Source organism: Schistocerca nitens, chromosome 4, assembly GCF_023898315.1.
Source record: "Schistocerca nitens isolate TAMUIC-IGC-003100 chromosome 4, iqSchNite1.1, whole genome shotgun sequence".
Classification (NCBI taxonomy): Eukaryota; Metazoa; Arthropoda; class Insecta; order Orthoptera; family Acrididae; genus Schistocerca; species Schistocerca nitens.
The window spans coordinates 981172249-981187742 of NC_064617.1; the positions used below are offsets into that span (position 1 = coordinate 981172249).

General features: G+C 41.1%; 1 protein-coding gene across 1 annotated transcript in view; it reads left to right on the top strand.

Annotated features, from left to right (window-relative positions):
• The window catches only part of LOC126253690 (troponin C, isoallergen Bla g 6.0101), a 70544-nt gene that overhangs the window by 36383 nt on the left and 18667 nt on the right, over positions 1-15494 (top strand). Inside the window, exons 2-4 of the mRNA XM_049955217.1 lie at positions 4500-4527; positions 7074-7217; positions 14231-14350. Coding sequence (XP_049811174.1) covers positions 4500-4527; positions 7074-7217; positions 14231-14350 — 292 coding nt within the window. The remainder of the gene's footprint in view (positions 1-4499; positions 4528-7073; positions 7218-14230; positions 14351-15494) is intronic.

Sequence of the window (15494 nt, forward strand, 5' to 3'; positions counted from 1 at the left end):
TCGACCAACGATTTGTACGGGATTCATTGTTCCTTACATCAAGAAGAACTTTTTGTTAAATATGAAGGCATGGAACAAGTTATGGAATTGTTAGTGCGAATAGTAAACTTTCCGAAGTCGCACGCGTTATTACGACGCCAGTTGCCACAGGTTATGATGGAACTAAACGAAGAGTGTGGAGATATTTTATATTACTGCAATGTACATTGGTTAAGTCGGACCATATGCCTGGAGTGAGTTTTCGATTTTTATTGTGATGTATTAATACTGCATGTTTCAGGTTTTAATATGTCTATGTTCCTCCAAGTATGGACGGGATATTCCACACTGTTCTCAAATCTGTGCGTAATTAGTTGGGTTAGCAGATGCCGCGTAATAAAGTTAACTTTCTCGCTAATGTGACGAGGTCTACTACTATTTTTTAACCGAAGCAACGCCCTAATGTTTTAACCTATTTTTTAGGAGAGTACTGTCCATGTAGCTTAAAAACTATATGAGCTACACTTTGATTACATCTACATCTGAATCTACATTAACAGTTTTAAGACTGTTATCATCTCTGATTTACTTGAAACGCATACTCGTACGGACGTATTAGTGTCAGTATGGTGTCCAAGCCACAGCGTGATATACCTTGCCTACATCCAGGTTGGTGATGATGATGACAGTGATGCTGATGATGCTGTTGGTGATTGCAACAGCGAAGCGCTGTGGCCGACGATGATGTCCTTGGACAATATGCTGTACATATGTGCACTTACAACACTACGTCATCACATTCCACTAACAATGGTCTAGGGCAGATGGTTGAGTGGCTAGGGACAGATTGTAAAGTAATAAAACGTATAACACTCCTGTCTGCTACTGCTATATCATAACCTCGAAGCTGGAGGCAGTTTGCAAAACAGAATTATTTTTTTTATAGTAATTATGGTATAAAGCAACAGAGCAGTGTTACCCTCTGGGAGGAATTTTGTTAAGTTGACCGTGTTGTATCTAACAGAGGTGGCTTATCGGAAATGAAAGTCAGAATTACGTAAATATTTGAACAGTAACAAACGAAATTTTGTTTATCTGCACTGTTTAATGGATAAAGAAAACGGTCGCCAGCCTAACTAGGCAAGAGAATGATTAACATTCTCGTTGAAGAAAATGGTTATTAGTAATTTTTAACGGATAAACACAATCTATACTTGGCCACAAGCGAGTGCAATGAACTCTGACACGCTCATATGTTTACGGTAAGGGTGAAACTAACAGTTGGAGCAGCACAAACTATTTGCAAAATTATAACAGGTACAGGAAAACACTATCACCTTCAGGGCTTACACAAACTGAGTGGTCTTTATACTGTTAATATGCACACAAGAGATACAAACACTTGGTAATTATGAACATATAATTTCTTACTATGCAGTTTTCCACTTTCACTACCGTGAGACATAAAGTTAACATTTATGTAAGATACTGACTCACTTTCTGCGATTTACAACAGGCAGTAATGTGATCATTTACTAAGCAAAACTTTATAAGCCTGAGTCTTAAGAACTTTTAATTTGAAGTTGGCAACAACACATTAATAAGCAGTTTTACTAGGAAAATTATTTTCAGCAAGTATCATTAATTTTAACTCACTCTCTAGACACATTAACTTTAGCTGTCTCTTTAGTATGTTCAAGAGGCATTAAATAGAAAACTGGGTTTTAACGTACTTTCAGTAAGGACACTCGGAAATCACTTTAGTTCAAACGGAGAGGAACCTAAGAGGTGTTATGATGAGGAGAAAAATCAAAGTAGGTACATAAATTCCGATATAAATTACCTTATATTTCAGCACATTAGCACATCCATTAAGCTGATCCTTCACTGTACATCATAATAGTGTTACGTTGCAATGATTGCGCAATGTGGTGGCAACTGCACGTTGGTAGGTGGATTCGCAGACAGAATTGCTGGACTCTGTCATTTCTTGGTGGCGATGATAGATACAAATTCCAGAATAGCCCAGCTATTTATCCATCCATCCGAGGCCTTAGAAAGAAGCAGGAAAAGCCTCTCTCGAAATCAGCACAATATGCATCTTTTACATGGCAGTGCACGGACTGGTGGCTCGTCTCCGATTCGTAGCTCGTTCCCGACTCGTAGCTCGCCTCCGACTGACTCTTGTTCCACCTTTTCTACCTAGGCCAACCACAATTTGCGCGCGCAACACAGTTCCGTTCCCGAGGGGAACCACTACACCTCTTATACACAGAATCCTAAGAGTCCTAAGTGAGGATCAGCAATTTACATAACAGTAACCAAATACATTAAATAAAACAGAACATTTGCACATATAGACATTTCCACAAAAAATTATTCACACAAAACTACAATTATATACAGCAAGTTTTGTTCCCTCCAAATGGGACAAAGAATATAAATTGCAGATACACTACTTTGCATTGAACCAAAACCTGACGTCAAAATTTGTACAAAGAAAGAAATATACAGTTTTATGTTATCGATTCAATCACACACATTTACAGAAGCGCAGCAATATAACATTAAATGAAACAAAAGCAAAATAAATCAGTACAGCATTAGAGCTGTGGTGTTACAAACGATTTACGAAAGGTCTCCCGGAGAGACTGATATCCTTTAATATCTACAATGAACCGCTTCTCTATCTTGCAGATGCACGAGAGCAAACTGGTAAGGTTGTTGTATACGCATGTGACCTTTTCGATGGCATGAAACAGATCTGAAATCACTTCTCAAGTATAATAACATTTCTGATACACAATTTCATTTTGTATAAGAACTTTCTTCAATGGTGCACGGATACACATCGGCAACCGTCAAATCAGACTCGTGAACTGGCGAGCACATGACAAATTGAAAGAGATTCCATCCATTTGATCTGCATTGTATCATTAACGCTGTGCTTTGTTAAACATTAAAGCATAGCGAAGCGGAAACGTCGCGGAATACTTCCCTAAGAACAAATAGCGGCTGCTTCCAAGATTCAGATAATAGCGATTCCACATGACAAGTTTACTAGTCACAGAAGTATAAACTCAAAAGTCATTAATAATTTTGCAGTTCCAGCTGGTCGAGGATGTGTTCCATAATGTCACAATCACATTGTATTGACGCTTTCCTATCGAGAGAGACCAACCATTTAGTGAATTGCACAGAATGGTTGCTACATTCTCATCAGCGCTGCCCCATCTTCTACCTATTACACACCTTTACATCGCGCAACTCCATTATAGATTCTCCAACTTCCATTTTTCAGATGTTAATGACGCACTTTGATGTCCTGAAGAATCACCTAACAGATTGAGAGTGCTCGGTGAGGGCTGCCATTTTCTTGAGGGCCATCTGGGAAAATCACCCCAATCACTAATGTTTACTGCCGGCCGGTGTGGCCGAGTGGTTCTAGGCGCTTCAGTCTGGAACCGCGCGACCGCCACGGTCGCAGATTCGAATCCTGTCTCGGGCATGGATGTGTGTGATGTCCTTAGGTTAGTTAGGTTTAAGTAGTTCTAAGTTCTAGGGGACTGATGACCTCAGATGTTAAGTCCCATAGTGCTCAGATCCATTTGAACCAAGTCACTAGTGTTTACTGACAAAGAGGGGTATCATACAATCCGAAATGGATGAAAACATGGCTGCAGTCTAGTAGAAAAGAAACCGTTAAAGCTTACAGAAGAATCATGTGAAATTACTTTAACAATTGAAATTTGTATCGGAACAGTCATTGGTATTTACGCTTGTTGCCACAAGACTCGGGAATGATACATTACTTTTGTTGACACATACGTCTGTTAGAGTACATAGACTTGTAACACTTCCAGCACTAACGTTAAATATATCAGTAGGAGAAACAATAAGGAGCGTGACAGAATCAGCAGCGTTTAAGCAATTGCGAGGCTGGAAAATGTGGTAGCGGTGCCTATCATAGACAAATGAAGGAACGTAGAAACAGACGCAATTCTGATGAAAAGCTCTCGTGTTTCCAGCCGGTTACAGTGTTAAGATACTGCGACGTTTCGACGAGTGTCGTATTCATCTTCGGTATCATACTCATCACTTTAATTCACGATAAGTATGACACTCGTCGAAACGTCGCGGTATCTCAACACTGCCACCTGGTTGAAAATGCGTAAGCTTTTTTCCAGTAGTATACTTGGGAAAAGTCTACATCACACAGCGGCCATATTATAAACTTTATAGCACGAGCTAATTTACGACTGAAAGAACTTTCAAAGTAAAACATTAACATGGAATAAGAGGCGGCCATAGTTTTTGTCACATCTATGACGATGTTCACTCTTTATAAAAATATTCGAGATCTTGACTAAACATTATTACAAAAGTGAAAGATACGTATCGCTCTGAATATTTGCGACCGTTCATGGATATTAGCGTTGCTGTAATGTTGGTTTCACGACTTTATGTGAGAGGTAGCGCTTACATGTGTTTCTAAAAGTACTCTTTCACTTTTGTTTCAGGAGGATCTCCCACCAGAACAGATCCAACGTAAGTAGCAACACCTCATGTAAAGCAATAAATTATAAGCTTTATAAATGTGATTCCCTATCTGCATTGCTGGAACAATCTTTCTCTCACAGAATGATAAATATCAGAAGTAATGATTCAAAAATCACCTTTGTAATAATTATGTTAAATGGCAATTTAATACGGTCTGCTTCCCAGGCAGAGAATCAAATCTGATTAATTTTTAACCTACCTCATCCAGTTTTGGTTCTAACATGTCAATGTTCCACTCTTATCGAAGAAGCCGTCCGAGAACCCCACACGGCTCTTATGTATAGCTTCAGTCTGCTAGTGCCTATGTCTCAGTTTTACAAACTTTTTAGTGAAAGTAATTCATCGTAGTTACACGTGATATTTATCTGACTTTTCTTGTCTTCATTTCGAACACTGATGAAGTTTTAAATAATTGTATGTAACAAATGATCCTTAAGAAATGTGGTCACAAGCAGTGAAATGTTACTTAGCAATTGCCTGAGAGAAACAGGGAATTAAAAAGTTTGTAGCTGACAGTTACTGCCTTTCTTGAGTATATTTTCTGCTTCGTCTCAGTGTTGAAAATACTGCTACACTTAAGAACAAATGAGAAACATAGTTTACTGTACCACAGACCTTGCCGCTACTGTCAGCGGTTTTTGAGTCTCAAGTACGAAAAATTATCTTTGACCCGAGTAATTCTATATTCTGACCCGTTATTAAGTTTCAAGTTAAGCGTAGTTGTTATCGAAAAATATTGAATAAAAACTAAAACAATGGTCTCGTTATTTTCTCGGGCAATGCGTCGGTAGTTGGTAGTACTGACACACTCAAGATCGTCCGTAACCTGTTTGTCATACTCCAATCTCTCTGTGACAATATAAATTTGTTCTTCTACTGCTTCATTCAGCGACAAGGTGTCGTAGTAGATGTTTCACTAACTTGTCTCCTCGTGTAGTAATGGTTTTCGATCAGCTTTATTCTTCTCTTGTTGTTTCTGGTACTCCACCTCGTAGCATTTATTTTTCTCCTTAGTTTTTAACATGTCTCGTTGTCATAATGTTTTAGGTGTTTCTATTTCTTTTTATCTTTTAACTTGGTCCACGTTTCACTTCCATGTAACACCTTTTTACAGATGACTACTTCTTGGCTTTTTTTTTCACAACTTCGAGACAATATTTCATACCAGCTAATCTCTTTGTCGAAGAAAGCTTTCGTTCTCTCTATGTCCACCTAACTCACATAGCTTTCTTGAGTTGATCGTCCTATATAATCTTACTTCTTAGCTAGAAGACTATTTTTCAGTTCTACGACTGTAACTTTCCAAATTTTGATTCGTAACAAGTCACTTACAGTTCTTAATTATTTTCTTCTTAGCCTTCTTTATCCTTGGCGCATCTCCTCTGCCGTTTCTTTCATGCAGCAGACCTTCTTAGTTATTCCACTTGTTCGTCTTGTGAGCTGCAGCGTCCGCGAACCTGCCCATTGGTATCTGTTACTTTTAATTTCTCCTCTGAAATCTGCTTTCAATATCTTTTTTTGTTTTTTCGACTTTCACTTACAATCAATACTAAGCAGCAACAACTCTGCATGACATTTATATTAACACTATCTTGCCTCTCTTGATCTTCGTCCGTTCTCATTACCACTTGGTTTCTGTGCGTACTGTGGAATGTCACCTATCACTACACTTCATTCTCATTGATCTTGAGGTTCTGAATATGTTATCCCAACCCACGTTACAGAAAGGCGTCTGTAGGCCCACAAATATAGTAAAAGTGCTCCCAGGTTTCTTTACTTTTCCTTCCGTTAGCGCAAAGTCAGAATATCCGATCTCGTAGGTATACGTTTTCTGAAACCAAAGTAATCTAGTCTCTGTATGCTGATCTTTTCAGAGATGGTTGAGGGACCTCGGTTGTTCAGTACAGAACGTCAAATCAAACGCCTTTCAGCCGTCCAATTTCCAAACTGTTACTTTATTGGGCTACCAGTTTCGGCGATACATTACGCCATCTTCAGGCCTCCTGACCGAAGAGTAGGAAGATTCCCACCTCGGTTCCCATCAAAATAGGGGCCAGCATTCAAAGCTGGTGTCTGTAGATTTTTGATACAATGATGACTTCAGACACCAATCTTTGAGTGCTGGGTCCTATTTTCACTGGAACCGATGATGGATTCTTCCTACGCATCGGTCAGGGGGCCTGAAGATGGCGTAATATATCGCCGAAACTGGTGGCCCAATAAAGTAATAGTTTGGAAATTGGACGTCTGAAAGGTGTTTGATTTGACATTCTTCCAAACAGGTATCCAGTGAGTCTTAAATTTTTCCCTGTGATCTTTTACATATTATGCTGGTCAGCACCCTACAAGAGTTAGACGTCGGAGATTTCGTCTTTAGTTTGGTGACGATGCGTGCCTCGTAATCTGATGGTAAATCACGTGTTCTGCAGACTTTCGACGGCAGACCAAACAGCTTGGTCCTGTACCTCTCATTACATTAGAGTATATACTCGAGAATGGTTCAGTTTCACAATATCTTATCCTATGTTTTGCAGTGCTGAAGAAGGCCTTCGATGCCTTCGACCAGCAGAAGAAGGGCTCCATCGGCACTGACATGGTGCGGACCATCCTGGAGATGTTGGGCCTCAAGCTCGACGAGAAGCAGCTCCAGGACATCATCGACGAGGTGGACGCAGACGGTGCGCGCCCGAAACTCTTCCTCCTCTTGTTGCGTAATCTCTAGGCACAAAAGAAATACATATTTAGAAACTTCATTTCCATATCGTATTATACACTAGTAGTAGTAGATGTAACATGTTTCGGAACGATAAGGTAAACAAACTTTTTTTAATGTGATCATTTGCATAGTCTTAGTTTTCAGTATTCACAGCAGAATTTATACGTATTCAATGAAGTTTTACTGAAAATGTTTGCCGAAGTGGTGCACATAAAATTAAATACATAAATGTCGTTAGGTCTGCCTATTGCAAGGCGTGGAAACGTACACCTGTCAACAACAAGTTTTACTGTGACGTTTGTTCTGTCTGTTGGCAGTATTAAGTTAATGTCATGTTTCATTTGAGTTAGACTGAAAACGAACTGCACAGTACGCGGCTTTTAAACATCGTTTAGGAACATCTAGCGGAAATAGAAGTGTATTCAGAGTCTCTTAAATAGTGTCAACTGGCATTGTTGACCTTTAGTTTCTTTCGCACTATTGTACAATTTCAACAGTAGGCCGATTTCATGTATCGTTCGTTGGCTGCTTGGCCATCACTCGCCTGAGGCCAAAACCGTGCTGCAGTACGTAAATAAACGAAATGTCTGCAGTGGCAGCCAGTTTTGAACCGTTTTAGAAATTCATGGCATCTGTGAACTCGACTTCGAAGAAAAAAAAAAAAAAACTGAATGCAGTCTAGACGAAGAATGAAATCTGTTGTACAACAATTGATCTCAGATTTTCTCCAAAAAAGACAGTACATCAACTTTCGAAAAAAAACGATTTGAAATGCTTTAACGAGTGAACGCCCTACTGAAAAGCATGGATCATCTATGTTCTGCTTTTCTATGTGAACGATGAAGTCTAAATCATCGCCATATCATTATCATCATGATCATCATCATCCTCTAGACCATTTCCATGCGCTATGGTCTCTAACAATACGATGTAGTGACACGTATTAGCATTCCACAGATTTCTAGAGAGTGACTACACTCTGTCTCCTAGTTTTCCCTCAGTGCTAAGCTGCTAAAATGTCTGGTGTACGTAACGTTATACTCTATGAGGCATATACAAATTTGATCCAGTAACTTCTCTTCAAGAACATAATACACTTTGTCACACGTATTTTCTATAACACACCTGTGTAATTGTGCAAGTTGCCCTATTAAAGCGTTACTACCGTCTCACGCATATTTGGTTGTAAGACATTTGAACAAGTTGTTTGCTAGTACACTCTCCCTGAAATGCCAGTTAACGAAATGTACTCGACGCTAGACAACGTAAGAAACCACAAACTGAGTTAATATGCGGAGTGAAGCTCCCAGAAGTGGATGAGGAAACGAAATGAAACTTCACAGGCAGCGAGAGTAGGTGATGTTGTTTCAGTGATTGCAAAACCGAGATAAATTTACAGAGAATTAGGCGGTATGAGAAAACTTATCAATATGACGTACTGTCCTCATGCGTGCACTGATTCGCTTGGAAAGGTGTCATAAGGTAATCGTATCCTCTCTTGACACAAACTGTCCCACACGCACATTTGGTTGTAAGACATTTCAACAAGTTATTTGCTAGCACTCTCTCCCTGAAATGTCAGTTAACGAAATGTACTCGACGCTAGACAACGTAAGAGCAAGAGCTCAGAAAGGCGTTCAGGCTCTACGACAAAGAGGGTGAGTCGACAACCTCTGGTTACCCACTGGCCCTTCGTATCCTGCATACGGGGGCTGGGACACAGTTGATCTCCGAGGTGGTCCCGCAAGTATTCTATCGGGGTCAGATCTGGGGATCTCGATCACTCCGGGAGTGGCTTCATATCATGCAGACAGTTCATAGAGGCACCTGTCGTGTGGAAGAGCATTATTTTGTTGAAAAATGGCATCACGATACTGTCACATGACAGGCGATTCCCTCTGTCACTACCAGCTGTGACCTGAACCAATATCTGCTGGCGCCCCACACCAAGACGCCATGATTTCAGCGCCGTATGCCTCCAAAGAATGGGATCTCGACCCAGATTGCAGGCGTACTCACTAACTGTGGTCGTCGGGGGCAGTGCATGACCGCCATCCGTCAGTGAACGAAAGACTCCATTCATCAACAGTCCATGTTTCCCACTCACAGCAGCTTTCCAAACGCAGTCGTTTGCGCTGTGTTGGCGGCGGACTACACATGTGACGATGATTCCATAGCTTGGCTGCGGCAAGTCTCTGGCCAATAGTGCCAGATGACACAGAATGTTTCAGGGAGCCCATTACTTGTTCTTGCACGTACAGATGTGAAGCGATTAAGATATTTGGTGCACAATGTGTGGTGTCTCTATGAATATCAAGAGCTCAGATGGAAACCCAGTTCTAAGCAAAGAAGGGAAAGCAGAAGGTGGAAGGAGTATATAGAGGGTTTATACAAGGGCGATGTTCTTGAGGACAATATTATGAAAATGGAAGAGGAGCTAGATGAAGATGACATGGCAGATATGACACTGCGTGAAGAGATTGACAGAGCACTGAAAGAAGGCCCCGGGAGTAGACAACATTCCATTAGAACTACTGACAGCCTTGGGAGAGCCAGTCCTGACAAAACTCTACCATCTGGTGAGCAAGATGTATGAGAGAGGCGAAATTCCCACAGACTTCAAGAAGAATATAATAATTCCAATCCCAAAGAAAGCAGGTGTTGACAGATGTGAAAATTACCGAACTATCAGTTTAATAACTCACAGCTGCAAAATACTAACGCGAATTCTTTACAGACGAATGGAAAAACTAGTAGAAGCCGACCTCGGGGAAGATCAGTTTGGATTCCGTAGAAATGTTGGAACACGTGAGGCAATACTGACCCTAAGACTTATCTTAGAAGCTAGATTAAGGAAAGGCAAACCTACGTTTCTAGCATTTGTAGACTTAGAGAAAGCTTTTGACAATGTTGACTGGAATGCTCTCTTTCAAATTCTGAAGGTGGCAGGGGTACAATACAGGGAGCGAAAGGCTATTTACAATTTCTACAGAAACCAGATGGCAGTTGTAAGAGTCGAGGGGTATGAAAGGGGCAGCAGTGGTTGGGAAGGGAGTGAGACAGGGTTGTAGCCTGTCCCCGATGCTATTCAATCTGTATACTCAGCAAGCAGTACAGGAAACAAGCGAAAAGTAAGGTATTAAAATCCATGAAGAAGAAATAAAAACTTTGAGGTTCGCCGATGACATTGTAATTCTGTCAGAAACAGCAAAGGAGTTGGAAGAGCAGTTGAACGGAATGGACAGTGTCTTGAAAGGAGGATATAAGATGAACATCAACAAAAGCAAAACGAGGACAATGGAATGTAGTCGAATTAAATCGGGTGATGCTGAGGGAATTAGATTAGGAAATGAGACACTTAAAGTAGTAGAGGAGTTTTGCTATTTGGGGAGCAAAATAACTGATGATGGTCGAAGTAGAGAGGATATAAAATGTAGAGTGGCAACGGTAAGGAAAGCGTTTCTGAAGAAGAGAAATTTGTTAAAATTGAGTATAGATAGAAGTGTCAGGAAGTCATTTCTGAGAGTGTTTGCATGGAATGTAGCCATGTATGGAAGTGAAACGTGGACGATAAATAGTTTGGACCAGAAGAGAATAGAAGCTTTCGAAATGTGGTGCTACAGAAGAATGCTGAAGATTAGATGGGTAGATCACATAACTAATGAGGAGGTATTGAACAAAATTGGGGAGAAGAGGAGTTTGTGGTACAACTTGACTAGGAGAAGGGATCGGTTGGTTGGACATGTTTTGAGGCATCAAGGCATCACCAATTTAGTATTGGAGGGCAGCGTGGAGGGTAAAAATCGTTTAGGGAGACCAAGAGATGAATACACTAAGCAGATTCAGATGGATGTAGGTTGCAGTAGGTACTGGGAGATGAAGAATCTTGCACAGGATAGAGTAGCATGGAGAGTTGCATCAAACCAGTCTCAGGACTGAAGACCACAACAACAACAACGACATGTGTGGTGGTCAGACGTTGTCGACCTGCCCTCACGCTGCCACGCAGTCCAACATCGGGCCACTGCCACATCCCAATGTCCCACAAATCTGGATACTGCACGATTCGATCATCAGGCCAACTGGAGACCCATAACGAAGCTCCTTTCAACCTCTCAGGTGCCGGTCACGCTGTCTCAAACCAGTCACGCGCCACATGCGTGCGTTTCTCAGTGATCACTCAAAATTCGACGTTGTTAACGCCCCTTGTATTAGTCGTCACTGTACCAGGCATGGTAGCAATACTAAACACAAACAACACTAATGCACTGTGGGTGTCTTCCTACTTGTCACTGATAATTACAGCTCTAATCACAATCTTTGATGCGAATGACATCCGACCACGTCGTCTGGGTACTTAATTTCTCTTATTGTCAGGCAGCAGTGAATATGTCAATGTGTTCTTGCAGCTAGAAACATAAAAACTGTAATTAAATTCATAATATTCTTATCTCTTCTATCTCTAGGTGGTTTACCACCATTTCTTGGATTCCTACCAAAATGAATTGTAATACAATCATTAATAGAAAACAACATTATAACTATTATAGTCGTATTAACTACAATTACACATTATTATTACATACGTATTAGATTCTCAGCCTTAATTATGTCATATACCGAAAATTCATGATCTATAAAGATAAAGTATCAAAAACCAAGAATTATTCTTCCTATAACCGTAATAATTTCAACAATAGGATTGATTTCAACATCAACCTTAATCTCATTGTACTAAGGGCTTAAGTTAATTAAAGTAATAACCTTCAAAGTTATAATTGAAAGAATAATCTTTTAGGCCTTAGTAAAAATTTACACATCTAGAATTGCAGTCTAGAATCATAACTGAATATAAGACCAGAATATGGTAAGAAAAAAAATATCTTATAAGTAAATTTACAGTCTAGCACCTAACATTCAGCCATCTTACGGCAAGAATGATTATTCTCAACAAACCATAAGGACATTGGTACTTTCTACTTTCTACTTGGAGCATGAGCAGGAATAGTAGGAACATCAATAAGAATACTTATTCGTGCTGAACTTGGTCAACCAGGATCTGTAATTGGAGATGACCAGATTTATAATGTTATTATTACAGCCCACGCACTTGTAATAATTTTCTTCATAGTAATACCTATTATAATTGGTGGATTTGGTAAATGACTTGTACCATTAATAATTGGTGCGCCAGATATAGCATTCCCACGAATAAATAATATAAGTTTTTGATTACTGCCACCTTCATTAACCCTTCTTCTTACATCTTCTACAGGGTGTTACAAAAAGGTACGGCCAAACTTTCAGGAAACATTCCTCACACACAAAGAAAGAAAATATGTTATGTGGACATGTGTCCGGAAACGATTACTTTCCATGTTAGAGCTCATTTTATTACTTCTCTTCAAATCACATTAATCATGGAATGGAAACACACAGCAACAGAACGTACCAGCGTGACTTCAAACACTTTGTTACAGGAAATGTTCAAAATGTCCTCCGTTAGCGAGGATACATGCATCTACGCTCCGTCGCATGGAATCCCTGATGCCCTGGAGAATGGTGTATTGCATCACAGCCGTCCACAACACGAACACGAAGAGTCTCTACATTTGGTACCAGGATTGCGTAGACAAAAGCTTTCAAATGCCCCCATAAATGAAAGTCAAGGGGGTTGAGGTCAGGAGAGCGTGGAGGCCATGGAATTGGTCCGCCTCTACCAATCCATCGGTCACCGAATCATTTGTTGAGAAGCGTACGAACACTTCGACTGAAATGTGCAGAAGCTCCATCGTGCGTGAACCACATGTTGTGTCGTACTTGTAAAGGCACATTTTCCAGCTGCACAGGTAGAGTATCCCGTATGAAATCATGATAACGTGCTCCATTGAGCGTAGGTGGAAGAACATGGGGCCCAATGAAGACATCACCAACAATGCCTGCCCAAACGTTCACAGAAAATCTGTGTTGATGACGTGATTGGACAATTGCGTGCGGATTCTCGTCAGCCCACACATGTTGATTGTGAAAATTTACAATTTGATCACGTTGGAATGAAGCCTCATCTGTAAAGAGAACATTTGCACTGAAATGAGGATTGACACATTGTTGGATGAACCATTCGCAGAAGTGTACCCGTGGAGGCGAATCAGCTGCTGATAGTGCCTGCACACGCTGTACGTGGTACGGAAACAACTGGCTCTCCCGTAGCACTCTCCATACAGTGACGTGGTCAACGTTACCTTGTACAGCAGCAACTTTTCTGACGCTGACATTATGGTTATCGTCAACTGCACGAAGAATTGCCTCGTCCATTGCAGGTGTCCTCGTCGTTCTAGGTATTCCCCAGTCGCGAGTCATAGGATGGAATGTTCCGTGCTCCCTAAGACGCCGGTCAATTGCTTCGAACGTCTTCCTGTCGGGACACCTTCGTTCTGGAAATCTGTCTCGATACAAACGTACCGTGCCACGGCTATTGCCCCGTGCTAAGCCGTACATCAAATGGGCATCTGCCAACTCCGCATTTCTAAACATTGCACTGACTGCAAATCCACGTTCGTGATGAACACTAACCTGTTGATGCTACGTACTGATGTGCTTGATGCTAGTACTGTAGAGCAATGACTCGCATGTCACCACAAGCACCAAAGTCAACATTACCTTCCTTCAATTGGGCCAACTGGCGGTGAATCGAGGAAGTGCAGCACACACTGACGAAACTAAAATGAGCTCTAACATGGAAATCAAGCGCTTCCGGACACATGTCCACATAATATCTTTTCTTTATTTGTGTGTGAGGAATGTTTCCTGAAAGTTTGGCCGTACCTTTTTGTAACACCCTGTATAGTAGATCTAGCCATTAGGTTCAAGTTTGCTGAAATCTCAATACGTTGGACGGTAATTCGGTTTTGAAGATTCAGAATTTGCGCTTTTCCAACTCCGTTACCTACACACTTACACTTATTCAACTTGCAGGCTCTGGGCAGCTGGAGTTCGACGAGTTCGTGCAGCTGGCGGCCAGGTTCCTGGTGGAGGAGGACGCGGAGGCGATGCAGCAAGAGCTCCGGGAGGCGTTCAGGCTCTACGACAAGGAGGGTGAGTCGACACAACCTCTGGTTACCCACTGCGAATTCAGCATCCGAAAACCAACTTCTTTACCTCCATTGTCGACACACACACTTACTTTTTATACATTCACAAGGAACACTCTTATTACAGGATCTGCAACGCCACTTAGCAAACTATGTGCAGCTTGCTGTTCAAATATTTGACTGTGCCAACTCTGTTCACGTCGTTTTTGGGGTATTTGTCATAAATAACACAGACTCATTCTTGCGATTTGTCGTTAATAATATGAATTTGAAACCGAAAAAGAAGAGAATCGTAGCTTTTGAGGTGCAGTGCAACAGAAGGATACTGAAAATTAAAGGCACTGATGAGACGAGAAATGAAGACGTTCTCCGTAAAACAGACAAGGAAAGGACTTGTGGGAAACACTGACTCTACGAAGGGACATAATGACAGGACATGTGGTAAGACATAAGAGAATAACTTTCATACTCTTGGAATTTTACCAAAAAATAATTGAGAACATTTGATGTAAGTGCTACTCTGAAATGAAATGAGGTGGTTGGCACAACATATCCCCCCCCCCTTCCTTTTCTCTCCAAAAGAACTGCTCTAAAGGACCTGCAACATTCATGAAGCGAACATTAGATAGGAGAATGACTTTCAGTTCGATGATACTTTCTAAACTCAATACATTTTGCACAGGTGACACCTGGTGCCCCACAGCTCGATGTATTTGAGGAAAGTTCTTTTTAAGAAATAACAAGAGCTACTCATGAAATAAACCTTTATTTACTGCCACTTACACCAACCGACGTGCATCGTGTATCATAAAATTATCTGTTTCACCCTCAATGCAATCGTTCTTACTCTGGCGTCACAGAAAAGAAATTAAGAAACATGCTGAATCACTGGTACTGTCGTCAACAATCCAATACTGGTCTTGCGGCAGCGTTCTCGCTTCCGGCGCACGGGGTCCCGGGTTCGATTCCCGTGGGAGTCAGGACTTTTCTCTGCCACGTGATGACTGGGTGTTGTGTGTTCTCCATCATCATCACTGACTCGCAAGTCGCCAAAGTGGCGTCAACTAAAAAGGACCTGCAATACGGCGGCCGAACTTCCCCGCATGGGGCATCCCGGCCAACAATGCCATACGATCACTTCATTTCAT